This window comes from Pan troglodytes, chromosome 1 (genome assembly GCF_028858775.2).
Source record: "Pan troglodytes isolate AG18354 chromosome 1, NHGRI_mPanTro3-v2.0_pri, whole genome shotgun sequence".
In the NCBI taxonomy this organism is placed as follows: Eukaryota; Metazoa; Chordata; class Mammalia; order Primates; family Hominidae; genus Pan; species Pan troglodytes.
In genome coordinates this window covers 75197500-75224883 of record NC_072398.2, presented here as the reverse complement: position 1 = coordinate 75224883, position 27384 = coordinate 75197500, and the positions used below count along the sequence as shown (strand labels likewise).

The 27384-nt window shown below is 41.7% G+C and overlaps 1 protein-coding gene, 1 long non-coding RNA gene and 10 other non-coding genes across 26 annotated transcripts; 1 reads left to right on the top strand and 11 right to left on the bottom strand.

The window, feature by feature from the left end:
- Positions 1-828: 828 nt before the first annotated feature.
- On the bottom strand, positions 829-5363 carry LOC101059610 (uncharacterized). 6 transcript variants are annotated; one of them, XR_001711094.3, is made up of 12 exons: positions 5193-5363; positions 3915-3967; positions 3687-3722; positions 3454-3493; positions 3105-3134; positions 2782-2819; positions 2402-2478; positions 2160-2213; positions 1603-1632; positions 1412-1434; positions 1185-1232; positions 829-1003 (listed from the first exon to the last, which is right to left on the bottom strand). It is a non-coding gene; the product is annotated as an uncharacterized LOC101059610 (long non-coding RNA). The 6 variants fall into 6 exon arrangements; XR_001711095.4 differs by having other exon boundaries at positions 829-1007; positions 5193-5281; XR_001711096.4 differs by having other exon boundaries at positions 2441-2478; positions 5193-5267.
- On the bottom strand, positions 1074-1150 carry LOC112207282 (small nucleolar RNA SNORD81). Its single transcript, XR_002941714.1, has one exon. It is a non-coding gene; the product is annotated as a small nucleolar RNA SNORD81 (small nucleolar RNA).
- Positions 1297-1373, bottom strand: LOC112207322 (small nucleolar RNA SNORD47). The gene has a single exon (XR_002941755.1). It is a non-coding gene; the product is annotated as a small nucleolar RNA SNORD47 (small nucleolar RNA).
- Positions 1755-1836, bottom strand: LOC112207329 (small nucleolar RNA snR60/Z15/Z230/Z193/J17). The gene has a single exon (XR_002941759.1). It is a non-coding gene; the product is annotated as a small nucleolar RNA snR60/Z15/Z230/Z193/J17 (small nucleolar RNA).
- Positions 2279-2363, bottom strand: LOC112207287 (small nucleolar RNA SNORD79). The gene has a single exon (XR_002941719.1). It is a non-coding gene; the product is annotated as a small nucleolar RNA SNORD79 (small nucleolar RNA).
- LOC112207373 (small nucleolar RNA SNORD78) lies at positions 2553-2617 on the bottom strand. The gene has a single exon (XR_002941808.1). It is a non-coding gene; the product is annotated as a small nucleolar RNA SNORD78 (small nucleolar RNA).
- LOC112207328 (small nucleolar RNA SNORD44) lies at positions 2893-2953 on the bottom strand. The gene has a single exon (XR_002941758.1). It is a non-coding gene; the product is annotated as a small nucleolar RNA SNORD44 (small nucleolar RNA).
- On the bottom strand, positions 3227-3294 carry LOC112207370 (small nucleolar RNA SNORD77). Its single transcript, XR_002941802.1, has one exon. It is a non-coding gene; the product is annotated as a small nucleolar RNA SNORD77 (small nucleolar RNA).
- LOC112207238 (small nucleolar RNA SNORD24) lies at positions 3560-3641 on the bottom strand. Its single transcript, XR_002941693.1, has one exon. It is a non-coding gene; the product is annotated as a small nucleolar RNA SNORD24 (small nucleolar RNA).
- LOC112207401 (small nucleolar RNA SNORD75) lies at positions 3803-3862 on the bottom strand. The gene has a single exon (XR_002941826.1). It is a non-coding gene; the product is annotated as a small nucleolar RNA SNORD75 (small nucleolar RNA).
- LOC112207327 (small nucleolar RNA SNORD74) lies at positions 4905-4984 on the bottom strand. The gene has a single exon (XR_002941757.1). It is a non-coding gene; the product is annotated as a small nucleolar RNA SNORD74 (small nucleolar RNA).
- On the top strand, positions 5277-27384 carry ZBTB37 (zinc finger and BTB domain containing 37). Of its 10 annotated transcripts, none has more exons than XM_063811234.1 (5): positions 5277-5638; positions 6153-6348; positions 7429-8377; positions 10703-10802; positions 23002-26483. In XM_063811234.1, exons 3-5 carry the CDS (start codon positions 7455-7457, stop codon positions 23488-23490), a joined length of 1512 nt encoding a protein of 503 aa, XP_063667304.1. In that variant the 5' UTR covers positions 5277-5638; positions 6153-6348; positions 7429-7454; the 3' UTR covers positions 23491-26483. The 10 variants fall into 10 exon arrangements, with proteins under 10 accessions (XP_063667304.1, XP_054529386.1, XP_063667305.1 ...); XM_054673411.2 differs by lacking the exon at positions 23002-26483 and adding an exon at positions 13554-13868; XM_063811235.1 differs by having other exon boundaries at positions 5315-5638; positions 7426-8377; positions 23002-26545.

Here is a 27384-nt window from a genome sequence, read left to right as displayed (position 1 = left end):
GGTTTCGTCTCTACTAAAAATACCAAAATGAGTTGGTTGTGATGGTAGGTGCCTATAGTCCTAGCTACAAGAGGCTGAAGAGAATCGCTTGAACCCGGGAGGTAGAGGTTGCAGTGAGCAGTGGTTGAAATCATGCCATTGCACTCCAGCCTGGGCAACAGGATTCAGTCTCAAAAAAAGGAAAATTCAGAGAGTAACTGAAGTTTTATCATCATTAATGGGACTAAAGTGCTTTAGCCCAGAAACAGATTTGTAAAACCATTACTGCTAACAAAGACATCATTATAAGCACAGCTGTACTGACACTGAAATTAAAATTTGACCCATCTTGGAATTTTGGCCCCTTGGTCCTGTTTCCCTGGGACAGATTGCCTTAAACCAGTTGTGCCCTTTATACCCACTTTTGGGATCCCTAAACACTTAGTGCTTGCCAGAAACCTATCACCATGGCTATGGATTGTAGATTTTCCCAATTCCATTAATGCCTATCACTAGTTGGGCATTTCTATAGTATTTTCTATAACTTATTTTCCCAGCCTCAGACTCAACATGACTTTCTCCAAAGTAGCTCCATCAATACTTTAAGCTCAAAACCAATTAGCACAGGGGCCTATGAAACCTGACAATTTGCTCATATGGAGAATTAGTAAATATTGCACTTTAATGCATAAGACACCTTGTAAAATACCCATAAAATTTTAACTGGCTGCAGTGTTAATGAAGCAAATACCATGGAGTTATAATAGCCTTTGAATGTGATTTATGCTTACAGCTAATGAACAGATGAAAAGCACTGTCCTTTTTGAAGTAAACACTACACACTCCAGATGGATTGCAAAAATTTATTAAAATTGGAGACATTGTTTTAATCTTCTTGTGCCATGAGACTCCATCAGGCAGTCTACAAAGACCACTGGGAGGCTGAGGATCACTTGAGCCCAGAAGTTTGAGGCTGTAGTAAGCTTCAAAGGCCACTGCACTCCAGCTTGGGTGAGGCAAGACCCTGTCTCAAAAAATAAGACAAGACTTTTAGCCACACTTACAGACTTCAATTAAAATGCTACATGGTAATGCAGAATATCAGATATTTTATTGTCATCAAGTAATCAGTGAGAGAGTTCAAGTTGGATTGAGATCATCATGTATTCTGCAATTATAATAGTCCCAACATTTCCAATCCTCACCTTTCAAGCAGTAAGCTGCATGCTTGCTTGTTGTGGTCGTTAAAAACCCTGAAAGCGAAGCCAACATATTAATCATGGCAAAATACAAATGTGTGATGCTTGTTAGTAGAGTAACCTCAGAATCAAAATGGAACGGTTTTACAGTGATATCATTATATTTCATTTGGCAGAATCACTACATCATTGGTTACACTGAAAATCATCACATGTACCAAAAGCTGACTCACCTAGTTTAGGATAACAGGTCTGCCTGTTTGAAGATGAAAAATAATACCCATTTAAAATTTGCCCTACTCAATTTCCTTCTCAGTCACATTTTAACTTTTAAACAGCTAATCACTCCCATCTACAGATTAAGGTGTATATGCCACCAAAACCTTTTGCCACCTTAAAAATTTCCTTAAAAGTTTAAACTAACCTGCATTTCTTCAATCATGAATTCTGAGTCCTGAAATTAAGGGACAATACACAGTAAGACAACTTGCATACAATTAGGAGTAATCCAAAATCTCCAAACATTATAGAATGGCTATATTCCCCTTTTCAGGGCATAAACTAGAATGTTACCGCCAGATACATCAGATAGGAGCGAAAGACTTAATATTGCTCATCAGCGTTAGTCTGCTGAACTATGTTATCATCATTGTATCGGCTCTACAACACTTAAAAACCAGACTTGAGGCGGGGCACGGTGGCTCACGCCTGTAATCCCAGCACTTTGGGAGGTCAGTGCGGGCAGTATCACTTGAGGTCAAGAGTTCGAGACCAGCCTGGACAACATAGCTGTACAAAAATTAGCCAGGCATGGTGTCACATGCCTGTAATCCCAGCTACTCAAGAGGCTGAGGCAGGAGAATTCCTTGAACCTGGTAGGCAGAGGTTGCAGTGAACTGATAGTGCCGCTGCACTCCATTCTGGGCAAGAGCTAGACTCTTGTCTAAAAAAAAAAAAAAGAAATACTTGGGACTGCTATACCTTTGCTTCTTTAAAAGTTGCTCCACACAGTGTAGTCAAGCCGACTCTCCATACCTGTAGAAATTTTATCTCCTTTACCAATAGGTAGTAATAGGTGGATTTCTAAAAGATTTCCCAACTACTGTTTCAGTTTAAGATTAATCTCCATTTTCTTTCTCAGAGAGATTCCCATCTGCTTTAATTTTAAAATCATCACTAACAGTAGCTCAATCAATTAACGTTAACATCAATAAAACATGTACCTTTAAAAGGTATGACAGGAACTGTCTTCATGTCCTTACCCAAGCAAGTCATCCATGGATAAAAACGTTACCAGGAGCTGGAATACAAATGAGGACTTCCATTGAAATGCTAAACATCATTAAACTCTTTTCAAAGTTGTCTGTCACAGGGTTCTTCAGTGTTACCTTTGTCTACATGCTCATTTCAGGTCAGACATTTGATCAACATCATTACACAAACCCCGTTCCAAACATGCTCAAGGAAAACACACTGTTCCAGACATGCTCAAGGAAAATACAGTCAGTATTCATCAGCCAAGCCTTAAGCCATTAGCTCAGCAGTAAGCATATCACCATCAGCATTTTCATGAAGTCTATCTACTGTTTTCATTAATACTTACCAGAACCATTAAGCTGGTCCAGGCAAGTTGGACTCCACCTAAGAAATAAGAGTGGTCTTAGAATAGCCACAGATGAGTGTTCACCCCCTGCCAAAACTAACAAATGCCTTTAGTCAGTTAGAGCTAATTAAGACCTTCATGTTCAGTCAGCATTTGCTTATCATCATCCAGGCTGCATTTACAAACTTTCTTATTAATCATAACAAGACAAGAATCCGCCATTTATTTAATGCATTCAGCACTAGTAGGAGGTAACTAAAAAGCCATTTGTGCCGTAGGCAGTTTGCCCAGTTACCTGTTTACTTGGATACAGTTTCACTTACCATTTCAACTTCCAGCTTTCTGTCTAATGCCTGTAATTTTAATACAATTGTCAGCAAAAAATATTTTAATGGTAGATTGGTGGTACACTGCTTAACCATTAACAGCAAACCACAACCACCCCAGATACATCAGACAGATAGTACATCTCTTCATGATTAAATCTGCTGAACTATGCAACCATCATAGTATCTGTTTTCACATTTTCTTCAGTATTAAACTTAGTATCAATATGAGAGCAAAATTCTCATTTGAAAAGAGGGGAGAGAAGCACTAACATAGATAATCATCATTGCTTTGGCTATTTTCTAATCCCTTAAAAGTGAGAAGTACAAAATAGAGGTTTCTCACCTGTGTGCCAATGGCTTGAGTTAGGCTTGCTGTTTAGGACCTGGGAAGAAACAACTTCATGTGAACTTAGGTGTACTCTCTATGTTCCCCAAATCACCATTTTGGGTGCCTCAGTTAAGATAATGGTGGTTAAGATCCTCATCATTCTAGCACTCAAGAGTAGCAAATAAACTGTCATCATTGTGGCACATCCAATGGCTTTAAATCTTTTTGAGAGGGAATTTTCAACTTACTTCAGTAGCTATTCTCATCCTTCCTTGGGGACACAACTAGAAAACAAAAAGATGCAAGCAAAACAGTGAGAATGAACCTCACAGCAGTCACGTTAAATATAAATGGTTAACATTAAAGCCTCAGAATATTATTTCAGAAATCCCTTCTGTCCACTACTCTTAAAGCATCACAGGCTGAGACCACCTCTTAGATTTCATTCTTCCCACCATACTTTCCCCAATTCTTACCTGTCCATAAGGTGCTATCCAGAGCCACACTGCATCTGCACCCAGCACCATACCTAAAGAGATCGGGTACAGATTTTAATTCATTGTTCCACGGTTCTTTTTTTTTTTTTTTTTTTGAGACGGAGTCTCGCTCTGTCGCCCAGGCTGGAGTGCAGTGGCGCGATCTCGGCTCACTGCAAGCTCCGCCTCCCGGGTTCACGCCATTCTCCTGCCTCAGCCTCCCGAGTAGCTGGCACTACAGGCGCCCGCCACCACGCCCGGCTAATTTTTTGTATTTTTAGTAGAGACGGGGTTTCACCGTGTTAGCCAGGATGGTCTCGATCTCCTGACCTCGTGATCCGCCCGCCTCGGCCTCCCAAAGTGCTGGGATTACAGGCGTGAGCCACCGCGCCCGGCCGGTTTTTTTTTAAAGAACGTGTTCTTTAAAAAAACGGTTCGTCTTTTTAAACCAATGATGCAGGTAACATACCATTCATTATCTAGCGACAGGTAAAGGATACACTTAATGTTACAAAGAAGCACTGCACCCGCAGTTAAGAACCACCGATGGCGGCCGGGCGCGGTGGCTCACGGCTTGTAATCCCAGTATGTTGGGAGACCACGGCTGGTGGATCACCTGAGGTCAGGAGTTCAAGACCAGTCTCGCCAACATGGTGAAACCCCGTCTCTACTAAAAATATAAAAGCCTAGCATGGTGGCGCGCGCCTGTAGTCCCAATTACTTGGGAGGCTGAGGCAGAACTGCTTAACTCGGGACGCGGAGGTTGCCATTAACCGAGATCGAGCCACTGCATTCCAGCCTGGGTGACAGAACGAGGCTCGGTCTCAAAAAAAAAAAGAAAAAAGAAACACTAATGGAAATATTGGTGACACTGCGGAATGCAGGCACTTAAGCACGTGGACTACCACCGACAGCCTTTCATGAGAGCGGACGGCTGATGGAGGCTGGGGTCACGGCCCTTAACAATAGCTTACTCGGGTGACTCGGCATGTGCCACCATCAGAGCGGTTGGCATTCATCATTACTCTCAGATGTCCCTACCAACACAGGCTTCATCAGAGGCAGGGCACGAGAGCCGAGGCTTCTCCGCAGTTCTACTCTAACATAGTCGCAGCTTAGGTCCGCATGCACCATATGTGCAATCCCCCACCATCCTCAACTTGTAGGCCGTGCAAAGGCGCGCGACTGGCTTAAAAGTCCCAGTCAATTCAGGGTGACCTTAGCAGACAAAGGCTGGAGCGCCCAAAAACCCGCAACATTCGCAAAGAAATAACATACCTTACAGTACTCGACTCCTACCTCGAAAAGACAGTATGGTGCCTGGGCTCCTGTATATAAGAGTTCTTTTGATGACGTCACGACGCACGCTCCCGGCAGCGTCCGCTTCGGCTCCTCCCCCTAACCTCCCTCAATCTTCCCCTCATCCAGTACCACCTTCTTCCCACCCCTTAAGTCCGCCCCTTTTCCCCGCCCTTCCTCGCCATTGTGGGCAGAGACATGACCGTCCACGTGATGCCGTGCTCCCGCCCTCCTCCCGACTGAGGAGGAAGAGCAGAGAGGGGAGGGGGCGCGAGGCAAGGAAAGCTCTGGGGATGGGGGAAGGGGGGGCGGTGTAAGGCTGAGTGATTTCCTTCCGGCACGTCGCCCGCTCCGTGGGAGGGGGTGGGGGGTTTCACTTCCGGGACGGTGTTCCGGCCCATTCCGGCCCATTTCCACCCCCGGAGGTAGGTGCTGCTCCTTGACTGGACTCGGGCCCCACACCCCAGTGCCACTTCCCTGCACCGGGGTCACCTCGCCCGCCCTCCGCCGCAGCGCGCTCCTGGGGCGCTCAGCTACTTTCCTTCACCTCCAGGCACCGGGCGACCTTCCACCCCCTTGGCCCCCGGCCGGGCTGATCTGCCGGACCCGCCCCCTCGCGGGGCCCCTCCCTCAGGACCCCGGGAAGGGCGGCCCCCTCCCCCACCGCAGCCGGGACACACCCAGATACGCACACCCACCTCCCGGCAGCTCCCCGCCCGCCGCCGCCTGGAGCCGGTCCCCGGGCGCCGCCCCCTTCCTAGTTCTCACCTGAGCGCTGGCTCCCCCGCCCGACGCCTTGTCCCCATCTTCTCCGAAGTTCCTCAGTGACATTTTGCCCTTTAGCCAGTTCCCCTCTCCCCAGGCTTCCTAACGCAGAAGAAAGCTGCTCAAGTGCTGGAGTGGCCAACCCCATGCCGTTCCCAATTCTCCCTTTTACAGCTCTCACCCCTCCAGTGCCGACGGTAGCGAAAGACTTTCCTCCAGGGGCTTCCTCACTGGGGAATTGCCGGAAAGAGCAAACAAAAAAGGCGCTGGTGTAGGCTCCAAAATAAACACATCTGAATTCATGATGGCATCGACAGAGGCTCTTATTGGATTAAAAGTTTCAAAACAAACAATAACGCTTTGGAAAAAGGTCAGATTGGCTAAAGTTGATTGTTGAAAACAGTGTATACACTTCCCTATTTAATAAGTGTGTTGTTAATGCGGGGCAGTACTGTGAGCTTGGCAGAGTAAGTTCCTGAAGTTTCAGGTGTGGTGTAACTATGTAATATATAGATAAGTGAACGCACATTGGGCTTAAGTAAATGTCTTCTTGTTCGGATTTATACAAACTATTTTCAGTAGTTGAAACTACTTTCAACTATCTTGTATACAGCTTCAGGTTTAGTGTTTCAGCCATTTTTTAAAAATATTTTAATGGAAAAATGTTGGCATACTTGGTAAATGCTGTATTTTTTCATCGGATCTGGAGAACTAAGTTTCAGGATGGAAGTATTCATCACCACCTCGGAATTGCCAACTTCGAATTTGGCAGATTTACCCAGCTTTCCTAATTTTGACAACTGAACTTCACATTCTCTGCATCTTGGTTGAATCCTGGCACAGCTGTGGGATTTTTCCTAGAGTTTGCTTCACAGCCCTATAACCAAAGTCTTTTTGTGGGGGGGCTCTGATTCTTAAGCTTAGAAATATTAGCCTACATTCATGTGGGATATTAGTCCTTTTATAAAATAATAAACATAATTCTTGCAGCAGGTAGTAAAATACTAAGAAGAGGGATATCAAGCCATCTATATAGAATTGCATTTATTCAGAAAGCTTTCCTCCTCCAGAGAAAAGTTGTAAAGTTATGAGATGTTATATTCAGTCTGCAAGTACCTTATAATTAACACTTAAAAGTCCTTCCCCCTACCTTCTGTTGAACTTCTGTTTTGATGTTATATAACTTATTAGTAAGGAAAGCATGGTCATAACATGAATTTTTAGGAGTCTAAAGATCACTTTTTAGTTTTAACTATGTCCTCCTGTGAAACTTAAACTAAAAAACCTGTTGGTGATTCTGTTTCCACATCTAAACATAAGGAAGGTATTTCTTTTATCTGGAGATTTTGAAATTTTACCAGATAACTATGTTTAAATACTTTTGAAATGGAAAACATCCGGGAAGTAAAATTATAATTATTAATGAGAATATGGTTTCTTTTTTCAGCAGGGTTGAATGCACCCTCAGGCACGACCATGGAGAAAGGTGGGAACATACAATTGGAGATTCCTGACTTCAGCAACTCTGTCCTGAGCCATCTAAACCAGTTGCGCATGCAGGGCCGTCTCTGTGATATTGTGGTCAATGTGCAAGGACAAGCTTTTCGGGCTCACAAAGTGGTGCTGGCTGCCAGCTCCCCCTATTTCCGGGATCACATGTCCTTGAATGAGATGAGTACAGTCTCCATTTCAGTCATCAAGAACCCTACTGTTTTTGAACAGCTCCTTTCTTTCTGTTACACAGGGCGGATATGCCTGCAACTGGCAGATATCATCAGCTACCTAACAGCTGCCAGTTTTCTGCAAATGCAGCATATTATAGACAAATGTACACAGATCCTGGAGGGCATTCATTTCAAAATTAATGTGGCTGAGGTTGAAGCAGAATTAAGTCAAACAAGGACAAAGCATCAAGAGAGACCTCCAGAGTCTCACAGGGTTACACCAAATCTCAACCGCTCCCTTAGCCCACGACATAATACCCCAAAGGGAAACCGGCGAGGTCAGGTTAGTGCTGTGCTGGATATCAGAGAGCTAAGTCCTCCTGAGGAGTCCACCAGCCCTCAGATCATTGAACCAAGTTCTGATGTAGAGAGCCGGGAGCCCATTCTTCGGATCAACCGAGCAGGACAGTGGTATGTGGAGACAGGAGTGGCGGACCGTGGGGGTCGGAGTGATGATGAAGTTAGAGTTCTTGGAGCAGTACACATCAAAACTGAAAATCTGGAGGAGTGGCTTGGGCCTGAGAATCAGCCTTCTGGAGAAGATGGGAGTAGTGCAGAGGAAGTAACAGCCATGGTGATTGATACCACAGGCCATGGTTCTGTAGGACAGGAAAATTACACTTTAGGGTCTTCAGGAGCTAAGGTGGCTCGGCCAACAAGCAGTGAAGTTGACAGGTAGGTTTGGTTTGGTTTGGTTTTCCCATGTAATGGCTATTGTGTAGACATCACTAAAGTGTCCTCTGTAGTACAGAGAGCATTTTCCTTACCTGATTTTCTTGGTCAAAATAAGTTGATGATGGGGAAACTGGAGGTGTGCCAAAAGACTTGCATTCTTATTTTTTTAAACCAGGAAGCTCCATTCCTGAAGTATTCACAATGTTGTGAGAACTGTGGTAAAGTTAGACACTTCCGTGAATCAGAATAGCATCTGCAGCCACACTAGGATAGGATCAGTAATTGCCAGGGCTTCCTCGGGATTCCAGGCAGGGAGCCGATCGTCAGCTGGGAACCTAGCAGCATTGCCCTTCCTTGGTGTGTTATCACACAGGTAGGTGGCCTCCGGGAGTCTCACTTTCCTTTGTGGCACTGCTTACTTTTCTTTGCCCCCAACTACCAAATTAGAGGAAGTATGGTACCAGCAGTAATTGTTCTTTTCAAATTAGTAAAATAGTAATTCTGAAGAAAAGCGTTATGGATATTTTTCATCTCTTTTTTCCCTTGTCATGTGATGGTATCTTCCCTGTTTTCTTTCATGGATGACTGCTGCTACCACAGGCCTGACAATCTCCCTTTTTTCACCAGTGCTACTATGCCCCATGCCTCACTTTTCTCTTTTAATACATTGTATTTATTAGACATTTCTTTTTGGTGGAAATACCGTGGGTTTCAGTCAATTGAGAGAAAGTCTCAATTGAAAGAAAGAAATATTACTAATTTAGATTGGTAATATTTGTTCTTTTTCCCTCTTAAAAATAAATTTAAATTGACTATATGAGCAAAGAAAACTAAAAAACTATTACTTTGGTCTTGAGAAACAAATGTATCACAGAGATTCAGTTAGTGTATACTGTATCCACTTCAGGTGGTCTTTTTATTTTATTTTATTTATTTTATTTGAGACGGAGTCTCGCTGTGTCGTCCAGGCTGGAGTGCAGTGGTGCGATCTCGGCTCACTGCAAGCTCTGCCTCCCAGGTTCACACCATTCTTCTGCCTCAGCCTCCCGAGTAGCTGGGACTACAGGTGCCTGCCCCCATGCTCAGCTAATTTTTGTGTGTGTGTTTTTAGTAGAGATGAGGTTTCACCATGCTAGCCAGGATGGTCTCGATCTCCTGACCTCGTGACCCACCTGCCTCAGCCTCCCAAAGTGCTGGGATTACAGGTGTGAGCCACTGTGCCCGGCCTTATTTTGTTTTTGAGATGAAGTCTCACTCTGTTGCCCAGGTTAGAGTGCAGTGGTGCAATCTTGGCTCACTGCAGCTTCTACCTCTTGGGTTCAGGCGTTTCTCCTGCCACTGTGCCTGGCTTCAGGTGATCTTGATTTGAGTATTGTCTTCCTGTGTCCTTATTAAAATAATCTTGAGCATAGAACTTGTCCTCCTATGTTAGAACTGTATCAGAAGTTCTCGGGTGATGGGTGCACCAAAATCTCACAAATCACCAAAGAACTTACTTATGTAACCAGATACCACCTGTTCCATGATAACTTATGGAAATAAAATTTAAAAAAAAACTATCAGAAGTAATATCAGGGCCAGGTGTGGTGGCTCACACCTGTGATCCCAGCACTTTGGGAGGCTGAGGCAGGTGGATCACTTGAGGCCAGGACTTTGAGACCAGCCTGGCCAACATGGTGAACCCCCATCTCTACTAAAAATACAAAAATTGGCCGAGCGTGGTGGCACGCACCTGTAGTCTCAGCTACTGGGCCAGCTGAGGCAGGAGAATCGCTTGAACCCAGGAAGTGGAGGTTGCAGTTAGCTGGGATCACGCCACTGTACTCCAGCCTGGGCAACAGAGCAAGACTCTGTCTCAAAAAAAAAAAAAAAAAAAAAAAGCAATATCAACTTCAATGCAAAGATTTTTTAATCTCCATGATCTATATCAATAGTCTAAAATACAGATTATTATGGGACCTTGGGGAAGAAACAGCCAAAAACCTGGTAATTACGTAGAGGAAACAAAATTATAGGCCCCGTTTTAATTTATTCTTTTATGGTGTCCCAGTATTTATATAAGGAAGAAAGCTTATATTTAGCTTTAGCTTCACCAGTTTATATGTTCTATCTGTTATGTCATTTTGTGTTTATTAAATTTACTAGGGCTAACCTATTATTTCAAATCAGATTATGTATTAACTCCACGAAACTATTCCTCAGTTATTTGTTGCTTGGTTTGTTCCCCCTTCCTCAGCCATAGAATAAAGAGGGGCGACATCACCATTTTTCAGGTTCTTTGATGCTGCTTTTCTATTAGTCCCCTTTATGTTCCTCTTCCAACAGATTTAGCCCCTCCGGCAGTGTTGTTCCCTTGACAGAGAGACACAGAGCCAGAAGTGAGTCTCCTGGGAGAATGGATGAGCCTAAGCAACCCAGCTCCCAGGTATGGAGTTGTGGATTTAGAACTGCTTTGGTGGTTGGAGGAATTGCTACTGTGTATGAATAGAAAATAATGAAAAAGAAAAGATGTAGGAGAGGTAACAATGGCCCTGTTAAAGAAATACTGTATTTTTTTTTCCTGAGGGTAGCAGAAGTTTAATATTAAAATTATACAGAGACATCACCAGAAAGGAAAATTGCAGACTGGTATTTCTACCAAGCATAGATGCAAATATTTTGAAAAGAACATTAACAAATTAACACTGATAGCTGGTTTAACATTTTAAAATTAATCATTGTAATCTGTTTCATTAATAAGGAAAAAGTGATAAATTACATGTGGCAATTTTGATAAATACAGAAAAGAACAATTGGCTAAAACTCTTAGCAAACTAGAAATACAAGGGAACTGGCCGGGTGCAGTGGCTCATGCCTGTAATCCCAGCACTTTGGGAGGCCGAGGCAGGTGGATCACCTGAGGTCCGGAGTTCGAGACCAGCTTGACCAACATGGAGAAAACCCGTCTCTACTAAAAATACAAAATTACCCAGGCATGGTGGCATGTGCCTGTGATCCCAACTACTCCAGAGGCTGAGGCAGGAGAATGGCTTGAACCCGGGAGGCGGAGGTTGCTGTGAGCCGAGATCGCGCCATTGCACTCCAGCGTGGGCCACAAGAGTGAAACTCCGTCTCAAAAAAAAAAAAAAAAAGAAATACAAGGGAACTTTCTTAATCTGATTGAAAGTATCTATCTAAAAAATCTATAGAAAACATCTTTTTTTTTTTTTTGAGATGGAGTCTCAAGTCTCACCCTGTCGCCCAGGCTGGAGTGCATGGAGTGCAGTGGTGCAATCTCGGCTCACTGCAAGCTCCTCCTCCCGGGTTCACGCCATTCTCCTGCCTCAGCCTCCCAAGTAGCGGGGACTACAGGCACCTGCCACCACGCCCGGCTAATTATTTGTATTTTTGAGTAGAGACGGGGTTTCACCGTGTTAGCCAGGATGGTCTCGATCTCCTGACCTCATGATCCGCCCGCCTCGGCCTCCCAAAATGCTGGGATTACAGGTGTGAGCCACTGCACCCAGCCCAGAAAACATCTTAATAGTAAATTATTGAAAGCTTCCTTCGTGTGATTGGGAATGAGACAGAATGTCTGCTACCACCACTTCTACCCAGCTTTTTATTTGTAGTCCTAGTCAATGCAATAAAGCAAGAAATACAAATTTATAGCATAAGGATGACAAAGAAAGAAATAGAACTTTTGTTATTAGTAGACAGCCTGACTTGTTATGTAAAAAATGCAAAGTTAAATACTGTATTTGATTACTTTTTTTTTTAAATTCTTGCTTGTGGGCGTGCAGGAAAATACACTTTCGGTGTCAGCAGAGTTTGGGAAATATAAAAAAGTAAGATTGTGGAACTCTTTCCTGATTATAATAACCACACTGTAGACCTGATAGTAATAAAAAATAATCCCAGAAAACTACATACAGGTAATTTGCAGGTAATTTAGGACCTGGAATCGAAAGTCTGATTATTATATGTGTGTGTGTGTGTGTGTGTGTGTGCATGTGTGTACTGTATATACTATATGTAGTATACACACACTATGTATACTATAGTATGCACACACTATATATACTGTATATACTATGTGTAGTATACACACACACACAGTTATGAAGTTACTAATTTGTAGCATTTTATTTATATATATATGTGTGCATATATGTGTATATATATATATATTTTTTTTTTTTGAGGCAGTCTTGCTCCGTCACCCAGGCTGGAGTGCAGTGGTGTGATCTCGGCTCGCTGCAATCTCTGCCTCCTGGGTTCAAACGATTCTCCTGCCTCAACCTCCTGAGTAGCTGGGATTACAGGCGCCTGCCAGCACACCTAGCTAATTTTTGTATTTTTAGTAGATAGCAGGGTTTCACCATGTGGGCCAGGCTGGTCTTGAACTCCTGAACTCAGGTGATCCGCCCACCTCAGCCTCCGAAAGTGCTGGGATTGCAGATGTGAGCCACCGCGCCTGGCCTGCATTATATATTTGTAAACAAATTGCTTATGCTTTTTTTTTTTCTGAGACAGGGTCTCACTCTGGTTGACCAGGTTGCATTGCACTGGTGCGATCTCAACTCACTTTAGCCTCAACCTCCTAGGTTCAGGTGATTCTCTCCCCTCAGCCTCCTGAGTAGCTGGAACCACAGGTGCGCACTACCATGCCCAGCTGATTTTTTTGTGTGTTTTTAGTGGAAATGGCGTTGCACCAGTTTGCCCAGGCTGGTCTCAAACTCTTGGACTCAAGCAATCTGCCTGCCTCAGCCTCCCAATTTGCTGGGATTACAGGCGTGAGCCACTGTGCCCAGCTGCTTACACATTTCTATGTGTGTTTGCTATTTCATGTACTGTTATCTTGTCATTTATTTTCTTCCTGAATATTTTGTTAGACTAACACATTCTAGAAAGGATAGGAATGATGGGTTTTTTTCTATTTTCTTTGCAACTCTCCTTAGCAACTGGTATGAGTTTGCTCATTTTTTTTTTCTCACAGGTCTGATTGAATGATTTTTTTTAAAGCTCATGAACTCACCAAGTAGAAGACAATAAATTGTGAACATTTTTGCCTTTAAAAAGTAAACACTGTTGAATTAAGATTACATAGCTCATGTTTCTAGCCTCTGCATTACACTGATAGTATCTTGTCTAAATTTTAACTAAACCACTGAATTATTATTACTTTTTTTTTTAGATGGAGTCTGGCTCTGTCATCCAGGCTGGAGTGCAGTGGCGCAGCCTTGGCTCACTGCAACCTCCAGCTCTCTGGTTCGAGCAATTCTCCTGTCTCAGCTTCCCGAGCAGCTGGGACTACAGGTGCATGCTACCACGCCCAGCTAATTTTTGTATTTTTAGTAGAGACAGGGTTTCACCATATTGGTCAGGCTGGTCTCAAACTCCTGACCTCAGGTAATCCAACCGCCTCAGCCTCCCGAAGTGCTGGGATTACAGACATGAGCCACCGTACCCAGCCTAAACCACTGAATATTTATTGTGTGCATGGTATAGTAATAGCCGTAAGACATTGTTACAAACTGTGTTTTTTAGTTTTGATAAGATGTTAGAGAAAATATTAGGAGCTTGGAGGAAAGGTAATTTGGCTCATATTATTAGGGCCCTTTTTCTCCTCATCTCTCAAATATGGTATGATAGCAATGCAGAGGAGGCTGTTGAGCAGATATAGGCGTGTGTCACTAATTGACAGTATATTCTGAGAAATGCTAGACCATTTTGTCATTGTGCAAATATAGAGTATACTTACACAAATTTAGATGGTATAACCTACTGCACACCTAGTTCATATGATATATCCCGTTCCTCCTAGGCTACAAACCTGTATAGCATGTTACTGTACTGAATACTGTAGGCAGTTACAAAGTAAATATTTGTGTATCTAAACATAAATTACTGAATATAGTAAATATTTGTGTATCTAAACATAGAAACGATAGTGTAAAAATACTGTATTATAATCTTATGGAAGCACGGTTACATATGTGGTCCATCACTGACCAAAATGTTATGTGGTACATAACTGTAAATTCAGTAATGAGTCAGACGTTACAACTTAATGGGGGCATAAGACAGACTAACAAATACACACAAAAAACTGTAAGACTCTACAGTATAAACTTGAGTAATAGTGTTGTGGGACTAGGATTGTTTAAAAGGCAATGGAATAATGAAATCAGTGTCCACTTAAGGAAAGTGTTGTCAAGATTTTCTTTTTTTTTTTTTTTTTCGAGACTGCATCTCACTTTGTCATCCAGGCTAGAGTGCAGTGGTATGATCATGGCTCACTGCAGCCTTGCCTTCCCTGGCTCAAGCAGTCGCCTCACCTCAGCTCCTGAGTAGCTGGGACCACTGGCATTGCCACCACACCCGGTTAATTTTTTTGTTTTTTGTAGACACAGGGTTTCACTGTGTTGCCCAGGCTGATCTCGAATTCCTGAGCTCAATAGTGGCTCACGCCTGTAATCCCATCACTTGGAAGACCAAGGTGCAGTCCTCCCACCTTGGTCTCCCAAGGGGTGGGACTACAGATGTGAGCCACCACATACAGCCTCAAGGATATTTTAAATGCAGTTTTTAAATAAGTTAGGAAGGGATAATTTATTCCATTTATACATGAGATAGGGATAAGAATTAGAATTCTGTAAGAATATTTACCTTCTTGAAGCAAAGGTACAGACAGCCTGTAATAAGAGATAAGTAAGATTGTGGAAGATTATATTAAGGGTAATATATATGCCTTAATGGATATGAAAGTTTAATATGGTAAGTCTACTCACCAGTTTTTTTCCTCTACTACAGAGAACTAAAACAGGGCAAGGACTTACAGTAAGAATGAATATTGATAGATTTGAAGAACTTCTGATTATGGGGGTGATTAAACTGGAACACACTAATAAAGTTACTCTTTTACTTGAAAACATTCTGTAGCTTTTTCTATGACATGAAGGTTAATATACTTGGCCTAATTTTTCAAGTGATTTACAGTCTTTTTAACCCAACTTTTCCCACCACTCATCAGCATTCACTGTCTCAAACAGATAGACTCTCCCTGTGTCAGAACCACATTAAACTATTTCTCTTTCTGCATCTAAAGTCTGAATGCCTCATTTCTTTTCAGGTGTCTGGGTTCAGCCAAGGTCCAGCTCCTAGTTTTATCTGTCCTAACTGCTCCAGTCCTCTTTGATTTTTCATTTTTAGGCTACTATTATAGCATGGTACAATACAATTTTTCCTAATTCTCTAGACTCAATATATGTTGTTCCTTTTTTATTTGCATTAGTTTTGTGTCTCCTGTTAAACTGAAATCTCCTTGAAAGCAGAGACCACATTTTCTTTCCTCTTTTTGTTTTTGTCTTTTGACAGTTTTAGTACCAATAAGTCTTTGTTTATGCATTCTATTTTCCCAGGGAAAGGAGAAGGGAAGGAAGGGGAAAGAGTCAGCCTGTGTTACAGAATGATTAGAAAATGGGCAAGGAAGTACCCAGTACAGCAAAATCAACCATCAAATAAACACACCCCAGTGATGGGGTCACCAATGCCCAAAGAGGCTCTGTCTCCTGCAGTTCAGGAATAAGGGGAAGAGACCAGGAAAAGAACAGATAGGTACAGACTTTCCTACCCTCCCTTCCACCTCATAAATTCAAGATTTCACATAAAGCTTTAGCTTCTAGTGGTAAACATTAAGTTACATTTGTTCATCTCCTGTTAAGCAATCTTGTGGCTACTTTGACATAAATTTCTTACACCTGTATAAAAGTTCTTGAGTGACTTGGATATAAATTCAACATTTAGGCTGGGCGCAGTGGCTCATGCCTATAATCCCAGCACTTTGTGAGGCTGAGATGGGCGGATCACTTGACGTCAGGAGTGAGGTTCAAGACAAGCCTGGCTAACATGGTGAAACCCCTTCTCTAATAAAAATACAAAAACATTAGCCAAGCATGGTGGCGGGTGCCTGTAATCCCAGATACTTGGGAGGCTGAGACAGGAGAATCGTTTGAACCCGGGAGGTGGAGGTTGCAGTGAGCCGAGACCGTGCCATTGCCCTCCAGCCCGGGGAAGAAGAGCAAAACTCCATCTCAAAAATAAAAATAAAAATCAGCATTTATTCTCTTTCTTGGCTTCCTGACCCCACTTTCTACATGGAAAGCCCCCAGTTGCTTCTCTCTACTTTAGGATTAAAGATGAGGTAGGTTTAATCCATCCAGAATCCAGCAGTGTCTTAAGGGTTTAGCATGAATCACATCAAGAAAAATGGTCTTGACTCAGGAGATTGGAAACAAGGGATGGGGGTTTCCTAGCTTCTTCAGGATTTTTGCATCAATCATTTCAGAGTTGTGTAGTTGCCCTAAAAATTAAATATGTATATGCGTGGGTGTGTAGGTTTTCTTTTGGGGGTCGATGGAAAAGAGGGAGAAGGGTAGGAGACAAATTTTTAGGACAGAAGATCTGGCCCAATAGGTAATAGGGAAAGGAGAAAACTAAAGAAAGGATGGTTCGAGATCCCCACTTTTAAGAAGAGGGCTCCGCAGTCTAATGTTTCAGATTTTTTGCCAGGTACAGAACCTTCTGTCAAAGATGTTTTGGCTATTTTTCTCTCAATACAAAAAGAAGTTTGTAAACCCCAAAAGAACACGGAGAAGTAGTTTGCAACTATCGGCTGGGCGAGGTGGCTCACACTTGTAATCCCAGCACTTTGGGAGGCCCAGGTATGTGGATCACCTGAGGTCATGAGTTCAAGACCAGCCTGGCCAACATGGTGAAACCCCATCTCTACTAAATATAAAACATTAGCCGGGCATGGTGGTGGGCACCTGTAATCTCAGCTACTCGGGAGGCTGCAACAGGAGAATCACTTGAACCTGGGAGGCAGAGGTTGCAGTGAGCCGAGATGATGCTACTGCACTCCAGCCTGGGCGACAAAGCGAGACTGTCTCAAAAAAGAACATGGAGAAAGACCAGCACATTATATTTACACAAACTAGGCCACCTAGCAATCACCAACTCAGTGAAGTCCTACAAAGCCCAGACAAATACAATAACTAATGGGGTGTGGGGGAAAGCATTTAGGGGAAACAGGAACACAGGATCAGGCACACACTACCCAAGTGCATTTTATTGCATTTGAGAGACCACGTTTTCTTATCTTTGTATCTCTGACATTATCTTCTTAGTGCCTGATTAATAGTTGTTGTTTTATCTCTAAGTAATTCTAAGTAACTAAGTTTATTTAGTAGTTGCCCAATAAATAGGCACCTACTAAATAGGGATTTATTTAGTTACTTGTAAAATCCTTAATTTTGGAGATCTTTCAAAAACATTAATACACCAAACCAGATGACTTTTTAAGGCCCTTCAGTTAACTTTGGGTCTGCGGTTAGTAACTGAAAATTAGAATGGTAGAAGGCTTTGAAGTCCATGTCAAGAATCTAGACTGATGTTTGTTTTAGAAAATATGGAAACCTTTCATTTATATGGAGTTTTCATATAAATTATATGGAGTAATTCATTAAGAAATAGCTATTGAACCAAGCACTGATCAAATTCTTAGATACTTGGCAGTGCGGAATGTCCCTGTGCTTACAACAGAGTTTACAGTCTAATAGGTAATTGCCAAGTGAGAGGAATGAAATAATCCACCTCTTGACAACAGAGAGAACCATGAGGTAGCCGTTTTTGCCTTTGCTGCTTTTTAAAGTTTAAAACAATAAAACTACAAAAAAGTATATTGCTGCCATTGACAAGGACCCAGTCTGCATTTTGTGGTGTTTGTTCTTCTATTGCAACTTCACTGCAGTAATTTTTTGGATGAGACTGATCATAATGTGTGATGTTTGTGCTTACAGTTTATCACTGATTACTAAAATGCATTTACTTTCTGCATGTGGAGAATACTGGTATGATATTACCTACCTTAGAGTTAGGGAGATTTCTTTTTTTCTCTTTTTTTTTTTTATTATGCTTTAAGTTCTAGGGTACATGTGCATAACGTGCAGGTTTGTTACATATGTATACATGTGCCATGTTGGTGTGCTGCACCCGTTAACTTGTCATTTACATTAGGTATATCTCCTAATGCTATCCCTCCCCCCTCCTCCCACCCCACGACAGGCCCCAGTGTGTGATGTTCCCCACCCTGTGTCCAAGTGTTCTCATTGTTCAATTCCCACCTATGAGTGAGAACATGAGGTGTTTGGTTTTCCGTCCTTGTGATAGTTTGCTCAGAATGATGGTTTCCACCTTCATCCATGTCCCTACAAAGGACATGAACTCATCCTTTTTTATGGCTGCATAGTATTCCATGGTGTATATGTGCCACATTTTCTTAATCCAGTCTATCATTGTGGACATTTGGATTGGTTCCAAGTCTTTGCTATTGTGAACAGTGTCGCAATAAACATAACGTGTGCATGTGTCTTTATAGCAGCATGATTTATAATCCTTTGGGTATATACCCAGTAATGGGATTGCTGAGTCAAATGGTATTTCTAGTTCTGGATCCTTGAGGAATTGCCACACTGTCTTCCACAATGGTTGAACTAGTTTACAGTCCCACCAACAGTGTAAAAGTGTTCCTATTTCTCCACATCCTCTCCAGCACCTGTTGTTTCCTGACTTTTCAATGATCGCCATTCTAACTGGTGTGAGATGGTATCTCATTGTGGTTTTGATTTGCATTTCTCTGATGGCCAGTGATGGTGAGCATTTTTTCACGTGTCTGTTGGCTTCATAAATGTCTTCTTTTGAGAAGTGTCTGTTCAGCCGGGCGTGGTGGCTCACACCTGCAATCCCAGCACTTTGGGAGGCTGAGGCGGGCGGATCACAAGGTCAGGAGATCAAGACCATCCTGGCTAACACGGTGAAACCCTGTCTCTACTAAAAACACAAAATATTAGCCGGGTGTGGTGGCAAGCGCCTATAGTCCCAGCTACTCAGGAGGCTAAGGCAGGAGAATGGCGTGAACCTGGGAGGCAGAGCTTGCAGTGAGCTGACATCACACCACCGCACTCCAGCCTGGGTGACAGAGCAAGACTGTCTCAAAAAAAGAAAGAGAAGTATCTATTCATATCCTTTGCCCACTTTTTGCTGGGGTTGTTTGATTTTTTCTTGTAAATTTGTTTAAGTTCTTTGTAAATTCTGGATATTAGCCCTTTGTCAGATGGGTAGATTGTAAAAATTTTCTCCCATTCTATAGGTTGCCTATTCACTCTGATGGTAGTTTCTTTTTTTTTTTTTTTTTTTTTTTTTGAGACAGAGTCTGGCTCTGTCGTCCAGGCTGGAGTGCAGTGGCGCAATCTCTGCTCACTGCAAGCTCTGCCTCCCAGGTTCACGCCATTCTCTTGCCTCAGCCTCCCGAGTAGCTGGGACTACAGGCACCCGCCACCACGCCCAGCTAATTTTTGTATTTTTAGTAGAGACAGGGTTTCACCATATTAGCCAGGATGGTCTCGATCTGCTGACCTCATGATTCGCCCACCTCGGCCTCCCAAAGTGCTAGGATTACAGGCATGAGCCACTGTGCCCAGCCCTGATGGTAGTTTCTTTTGCTGTGCAGAAGCTCTTTAGTTTAATTAGATCCCGTTTGTCTATTTTGGCTTTTGTTGCCATTGCTTTTGGTGTTTTAGTCATGATGTCCTTGCCCATGCCCATGCCCTGAATGGTATTGCCTAGGTTTTCTTCTAGGGTTTTTATGGTTTTAGGTCTAACATTTAAGTCTTTAATCCATCTTGAATTAATTTTTGTATAAGGTGTAAGGAAGGGATCCAGTTTCAGCTTTCTACATAAGGCTAGCCAGTTTTCCCAGCACCATTTATTAAATAGGAAATCCTTTCAGAGTTAGGGAGATTTCTTAGGGTATTGTTACCCTCAAGATTATAAATAATATGAATTTGTAATGTTTAATAATAGCTAACATTTATTCAGCACTTTAGTGTATTAACTCATTCAATGCTCAAAGCAACTAGTGAGGCAAATGCTATTACTATATTCACTTTACAGGTGAGGAAACTGAGGAATAGAAGTGTTAACTAACCTGCTCCAAGTCACACAATAAATACAACTCAGATTTGAACACAGTTTCCAGCATCTTTAGTTGCTATGTAATATTATGCATTCATCGCATAATATTTTGGGACCATTGAAGGTCCTAAAAGTTACCATTGTATTTAGAAAAAAGAGTACTGTTGGCTGGGCCTGGTGGCTCAAGCCTGTAATCCCAGCACTTTGGGAGGTCAAGGCGGGCAGATCACCTGAGGTCGGGAGTTCGAGATCAGCCTGACCAACACAGAGAAACGCCATCTCTACTGAAAATACAAAAAATTAGCCAGGCATGGTGGTGCGTTCTGTAATTCCGGCTACTCAGGAGGCTGAGGCAGGAGAATTGCTTGAACCCGGGAGGCAGAGGTTGTGATGAGCCGAGATTGCACTCCAGCCTGGGCAAAAAGAGCAAAACTCCGTCTCAAAAAAAAGAAAAGTGTACTGTTATCATGTTCAATTCTCGTGAGAATCCTCTAAAGCTGGCAAATCATGTGATAACCTTTGTACCTTATGGATGAGAAGACAGCCTTAGAGAAGTTATTCTGTTTTGTCCCTGGTCACCCAAGACCTTTAGTGGGATGATTCCTCATTCTTTATGTGAACTCAATTTTTATTATGCAGGGAAATGAAGCAGAAAGAAATATTAATATGAAACAAATAAAATAATCTTAAAACCTCAGTCTTAGTATTCAACCCTTGACTTTACATACTGCTTCCCAAACCTGTTGAGAACTGCCTCTATTGGAAAGGCTGAATAGCACCATCAGCATAGGAAGGGACAAAACACATTTTTAGAAATTAAAAGGGCACAAGATCTTCTAGAGTGTCTATCTTAGGGGAAAAAGTACGGGCACAAGATTAATTGCTAACTAGATGAATCTTGCTCCAGTTACTCCAGAGTCAACTTTGACATTTTCTTCTCTTTGCATTGGTACTTTATCCTTTGTTAAACATATAATTCCCTCCTACATATTTAAAAAGGTTTTTATTCCTCTAATATAATGACTTCAGAAGTCAGTCATTATTAACTCAGGTTAAAAAAATAATTTCTGATTGATTTTTTTAATATAGAATTTTGAACAAAAAGCATTTCTAAATCCAAAGATTTTTTTTTTTTTTTTTTTTGAGGTGGGGTCTTGCTTTGTCACCCAGCCTGGAGTGCAGTGGCCTGATTACAGCTTATTGCAGCCTTGGCTTCCCAGGCTCAAATGATCCTCACACCTCAGCCTTCCCAAGGAGCTGGGACTACATGTGCGCACCACCGCACCCAGCTAATTTTTTATTGTTATTTTTTGTACAGGTGGGGTCTTGCTGTATTGCCCAGGCTGGTCTCAAACTCCTAGGCTCAAGTTATTCTCCCACCTCAGCCTCCCAAAGTGCTGGGATTATAGGCATAAGCCACCACATCTGGCCTTAAATCCAAGATTTTTAAGTAATTTATTGAAAGGAATATGTTCATACTGCCTCCCAGTTTTCGGATAAAAGAAACCCATGCCCTCAGACAATTTACTCTGAAGTCAGTTAAACTTTAGTAGTCTTTAGATTGAAAATAATATGTTCATATGATACTGAAATATTTTACATAAAAAGGAATATTGTCACCTACAAATTGTATACATTTTTATAAAGCTAGCTACTGCTAGATTAAAATGTGGTATTAATGATAATGTCACAATTTATAATATGTTGCCATTATATATTCTATACTATCTGATATAGTAAATGGTAGCCATTAGCCACTTGTCATATGTGGCTATTTAAATTTAAATTGTAATTAATTGAAAGCACTTGAAATTGTAAAAATTACTCAGTTGTATTAGCCATATTACAAATACTCAATAGCAACAGGTGGCTAGTGGCTACTGTAGTGAATGGGGTAGAGCATTTTCATCATCATTGATAGTTCTGGCTGGGCGTCGTGGCTTACACGTGTAATCCTGGCACTTTGGGAGACTGAGGTGGGTAGATTGCCTGAGTCCAGGAATTCAGAACCAGCCTGGGCAACATGGCAAAGCCTCGTCTCTGCAAAAAGTACAAAAATTATCTGGGAGTGGTGGTGCGTGCCGGTGGTCCCAGCTACTCAGGAGGCTGAGATGGGAGGATCATCTGATCCTGAGGAGGTCTAGGCTGTAGTGAGCCGTGATCACACCACTGCACTCCAGCCTGAGTGAGAGACCCTGTCTCAAAACAAAAACAAAAACAGATAGTTCTGTTAGACCAGCACTGCCTAAGTATTTGATTGTCTAGAATATAATTGTAAGATTAGGATCCAGGGTATAGTATAAGTGGGCTCAGTTTCTCCTCACATTACTGTAAAATAGTACATTCAGCAGGGGTTTAATAAGCATCCAGTTTGTCAGCCAGAAAGTAACTTTACTGTGTTGTTCTTTTATAGTAATGGAATAGAGTAGTCTCAATTTTTTAAAAATTATTATGGTAATATCTTTACTTTTTGGTAATAATTTTCTGTTTGATCCGCCACTAAAAAGGTACATATATCTTAGTAACAAGTAAAAATAGATTTGATTGCTTTTAATATGTATGCTTAATAATATTTGTTCTTTCTTGGTTATTTTCCTTACCTGGTACAGGTAGAAGAGTCAGCAATGATGGGAGTAAGTGGCTATGTGGAGTATCTCCGAGAGCAGGAAGTATCTGAGCGGTGGTTCCGGTATAACCCTCGTCTCACCTGCATCTATTGCGCCAAATCTTTCAACCAGAAGGGAAGCCTGGACCGCCACATGCGCCTACACATGGGGATCACACCATTCGTCTGCCGCATGTGTGGCAAGAAGTATACCCGGAAAGATCAGCTGGAGTATCATATCCGCAAGCACACAGGCAACAAGCCCTTTCACTGTCATGTCTGTGGCAAAAGTTTCCCCTTCCAGGCCATCTTGAATCAGCACTTTCGCAAAAACCACCCTGGCTGTATACCCCTGGAGGGGCCTCACAGCATCTCCCCTGAAACAACTGTCACATCTCGAGGACAAGCTGAGGAAGAGTCACCTTCACAGGAAGAGACAGTTGCTCCTGGGGAAGCTGTCCAGGGCTCTGTGTCCACCACTGGGCCAGACTGAAACATCCAGGGGAAGGGGGCTGACCCTCTTCCCCTTTGAGCCATAAGCAGCCAGCATCAGAGCCACGGGCTGATACTTAGATTCACAAAATGCCACATCACTAGGCCAGAAGATGCTCCCAAGATGTTGCCAAACTGGAGGATCAGCAACTTACACAAAAGCACTAAAGGCTCCTCCCTTCTTATTGCCCGCCTCACACTTTGGAAAATAATCAAGCAAATCAACTTTCTAATTCAGGGATCAACAGCCTTGGTTTGTTAACTTTATAAGAAAAAAGGTTTTTTAACAAAACGATGATGATAAATGGTCATTTATCTATCAGTCATGTTTGAACACTGTACTTTGGTCCATATCATCTTGGTGGCTATAATTGCCCGGATCTAAAAAATGCAGCAGGAGCCTCAACCATCCGAAGCAGCCAACCACAAGAGAGGAGGTAGTCATGATGGTGATGAGGAGGAGAAATTTCTCCTCTTCCTTCTCTGCCATAAGATGCATTTTTGTGTTTCAAGAAAAAACAAATGAATACTGGTGGTTCTTATTTTGAAAGGTTAGACTTTATCTTTCCCCTGACTAGGCATCTAATACTTTGCCTGGTTATTTCATATAATCAGCCATCTTGAAGCAGTATTCTAGTGGACAACATCACCTGAAGCACTTGGCAACTGGGAGTGAAATGAGCAGCAAAGTGTATGCAATAGGTACTGCTACATTTGGGGGGCTTGAGTGTTGTGTTGAGGAAGAGGAGAGCAGGGAGGGAAGTGTTTTTATGTTTTGCAAATATCAAACAGCACAGAGCCGTTCTGCAACTTCCTGACTGGTATTTGTAAACCATAGTGCTACACATCCTTGGGTAATGGCTCTAGTTCAGGTGAATTAATGTGTTAGGCTGACTACCAAAGTTTCATCCAGTCTCTTTGGCTCCTATTTTCACGTTCAGCAATATTGTAATCAAAAATGTCACTTTCCAGTGAAATGAGCCTGGATTGTATTTTTAAATCCACAGGTCTCCATATTTGATAACTTTTATATGAAGTTTTAAACATGTTTTTTCTGCAGTATTGTGGTTGAAGAAATTCAACACTATGGTTCTTACTGCAACCACAATTTCATTTCCTTATACATATGTAATAGTTTATATTTTCAGGCATATAGAAGAACCTCACTTAAAACTATGTCTCGGGTCTGCAAACCTAGTAATTCATAAACCAACCATCAGCAAACCATAGCTGGTGACTCCAAGAGCTTTGCTTTTTAATAATATACTACAGGGCACTTATCAGAAAACATCATGCAGAATCATGTTGCAATAAATGATCAAAGGATCAATTTTGATCAGGTTTGGTTACTTAGTCATTCCTAAGATTTTTAAAACTTCAAGGGACCCTTTTAGTAATTCTGGGTATTTCTAAGATTCTTAATCCAGCACTGAGAGAAAGAACTTACCAAACATGTAGAGCTTTAGATACCCCGTCTTTCATGAAGTGAGAGAAGGAGAAATATTAAGGGATGCGGGCAAATAGATGCTTATAACTTACAGTGCAAGTTGAAAAATCTCTAGCTTCTGTTGACAGAGCACTAGTTGTTGGGGTTCTTTTAAGTATGTAATGGTTTAAGAAATTGTTTCAGTGCAGAGGCATAGATGACTGTAAAAGAGATTTGGCAGAGGGGCAGGTTGTACCTGCACTGGTGAACCATCTGTGAGAATGTTAGTCATGTGCTCCTTTCCTGAGATTGCTTTGTGGTATGTGAAAAGGTGGGTAGAAAAGAAAGAAATTTCTTTGAGATAAGAAATTAGAATGCAAAGGGTAGATCTTAAGCAATCTGAGAATTGTACATGTACATAAAGCTGCACCCTCTCACAAGAGAAAGGTTATTTTATCTTCTGAAAAAGCATAGAAATGCATCTTTTATGGGAAGATAATGATGCTACCATTTAATAAGAGCCTACCCTTAAAGGCAGCATTGAAACTGTATTTTGTCTTTAGAAGACATAGACTGGTGCATCCTCCGCTTTAGTTAGGCAACAGCATGATAAGGAAAAAACTGTCTTCTAAAGCCATCTTTAGGGACTGGCTATGCTCTGTGGCATAGAAAAGGTAAAGTTGAATTAGCCAAAAATCCTTAGGGAAACAACTGGTAATAAGGTTTTCAGTGGACAGATTTTGCCATTACTAAATAGGCAGTGAGGTGAGAAGTACAGATTATGCTGCTTTGGATGGAGCCTTTAAGCCTACCAAAAAACTTTAAGTCCATCCTACTTTTGAGAAATAGTATGCTAGAAAGTTCTGTTTTTCTTTTTCTTCTTTTTTATATTTTTTAGAGACTGTGTCTTCTTCTTGTCACCCAAACCAGAGTGCAGTGGTGCAATCATAGCTCACTGTAATCTTGAACTCCTAGGCTCAAGCGATTGACCTGCCTCAGCCTCCAGGTAGCTAGGACTATAAAATGTTTTTGTAGAGACGGTGTCTCTACAAAATTTGCCTAGGTTGGTCTTGAACTCCTGGCCTCAAGTAATCCTACCACCTTGACCTCCCGAAGTGCTAGGATTACAGGCATGAGCCAGTGAACTTGGCCTGGAGAAAGAATTCTTTGTTGCTTTGTTAGTTTCTTAGATTATATGTGAGAAAATGGAGCTTTTTAAACTATTACCAAATTTTAAAGGTGAAGTGCAGTAATTTCTGTAAAGACAAACTTTGCAGCATTTGTCAATTCTCCTTCCAGGGTTAGCAACAAACAAATGAGGTAGGGACTATCTCATTCATGTGGAAATGCTATGAATGTTTGGTGGGTTTCCCCTCCCTTTTCTTTTCATTCACTTTAAATAGCCTTTTCCTATATTGATACTGTGAATAGGGTGCTTCCTGGTCATCTAGGACCACTTTAGCACAATCATGTTTGCTGGTTCTCTCAATTGGCCTAGCCAGAGCCACAAAATTCATGAAAATTTAAGGCAGGCTAGCTTTTAAACAAATTAAAACTTCTGAAAACAATTTCAGCCTTTTCGTTAAAAGAGATGTTGTTATTCTAAATAACTGTCCAAGACTCTTACCCACATACACTGTGACATTGTCCTAGTTCTTAGCTAACAACACGTTGGTCATAGGAGTTACTGATGTTCTATCTACATTAATGAACACCTATTGGTGTATGCACAGAGGATACCTCTTAAGGATGTACTAAATGGACTTTGGTTGATGCTGAAAATTAATTACCAAATCTTAACTTGCACGTGTTACCTTGTGAAGGGAACTGCATTAGCAATGAGAGCTACATCATCATGAAGTACTTTAATGCCATGAAATTGCAAACACTGGGACTGTTTTCATTTATTGAGTGGCACTTAGTAGCAAAGGAGCTATCCAGTATTCTCAGCAAAGAAGAGAGACGGAAGTATATTAATCTATTTTCATACTAAGATGTTCCTTTATTCTGTCTGAACTCTAATACCAGTATAAAATATAGCATTGGCATGAACAGTTAATGCTGTACTTAGGCAGAAAGGCTCCTTCTAATGACTTGTTCTCTCTTTACTCAGAACCGTATTTACCTCTGAACCAAGTTGAATTTTATTTTATCCAAGTTGCAAACTACCCCATGCCATTTTTATTATAATAGAGGGTTAAATCTAATCTCAAATACATAAAGGTAAATTAGTTCATAGAGGATAAAGTTTGGGAATGAAGAGAGCAGTTAAGGAAATTTTATTTTTTGTCATTTTTTAAATGTTTCCAGTTCCCTCTACATCAGTGAAACAGGGTTTTCCAAAGATGGTTTGAAGATAGAAAAAACTTTTTCCCCCCGGCTTCATAGTTGACATCTGGTATTGGTTGGAATTGGTCTGGTGGCAGAGTGAAGTAGGGAACTTCATTTTTTTCTTTTTTTTTCTTAAAG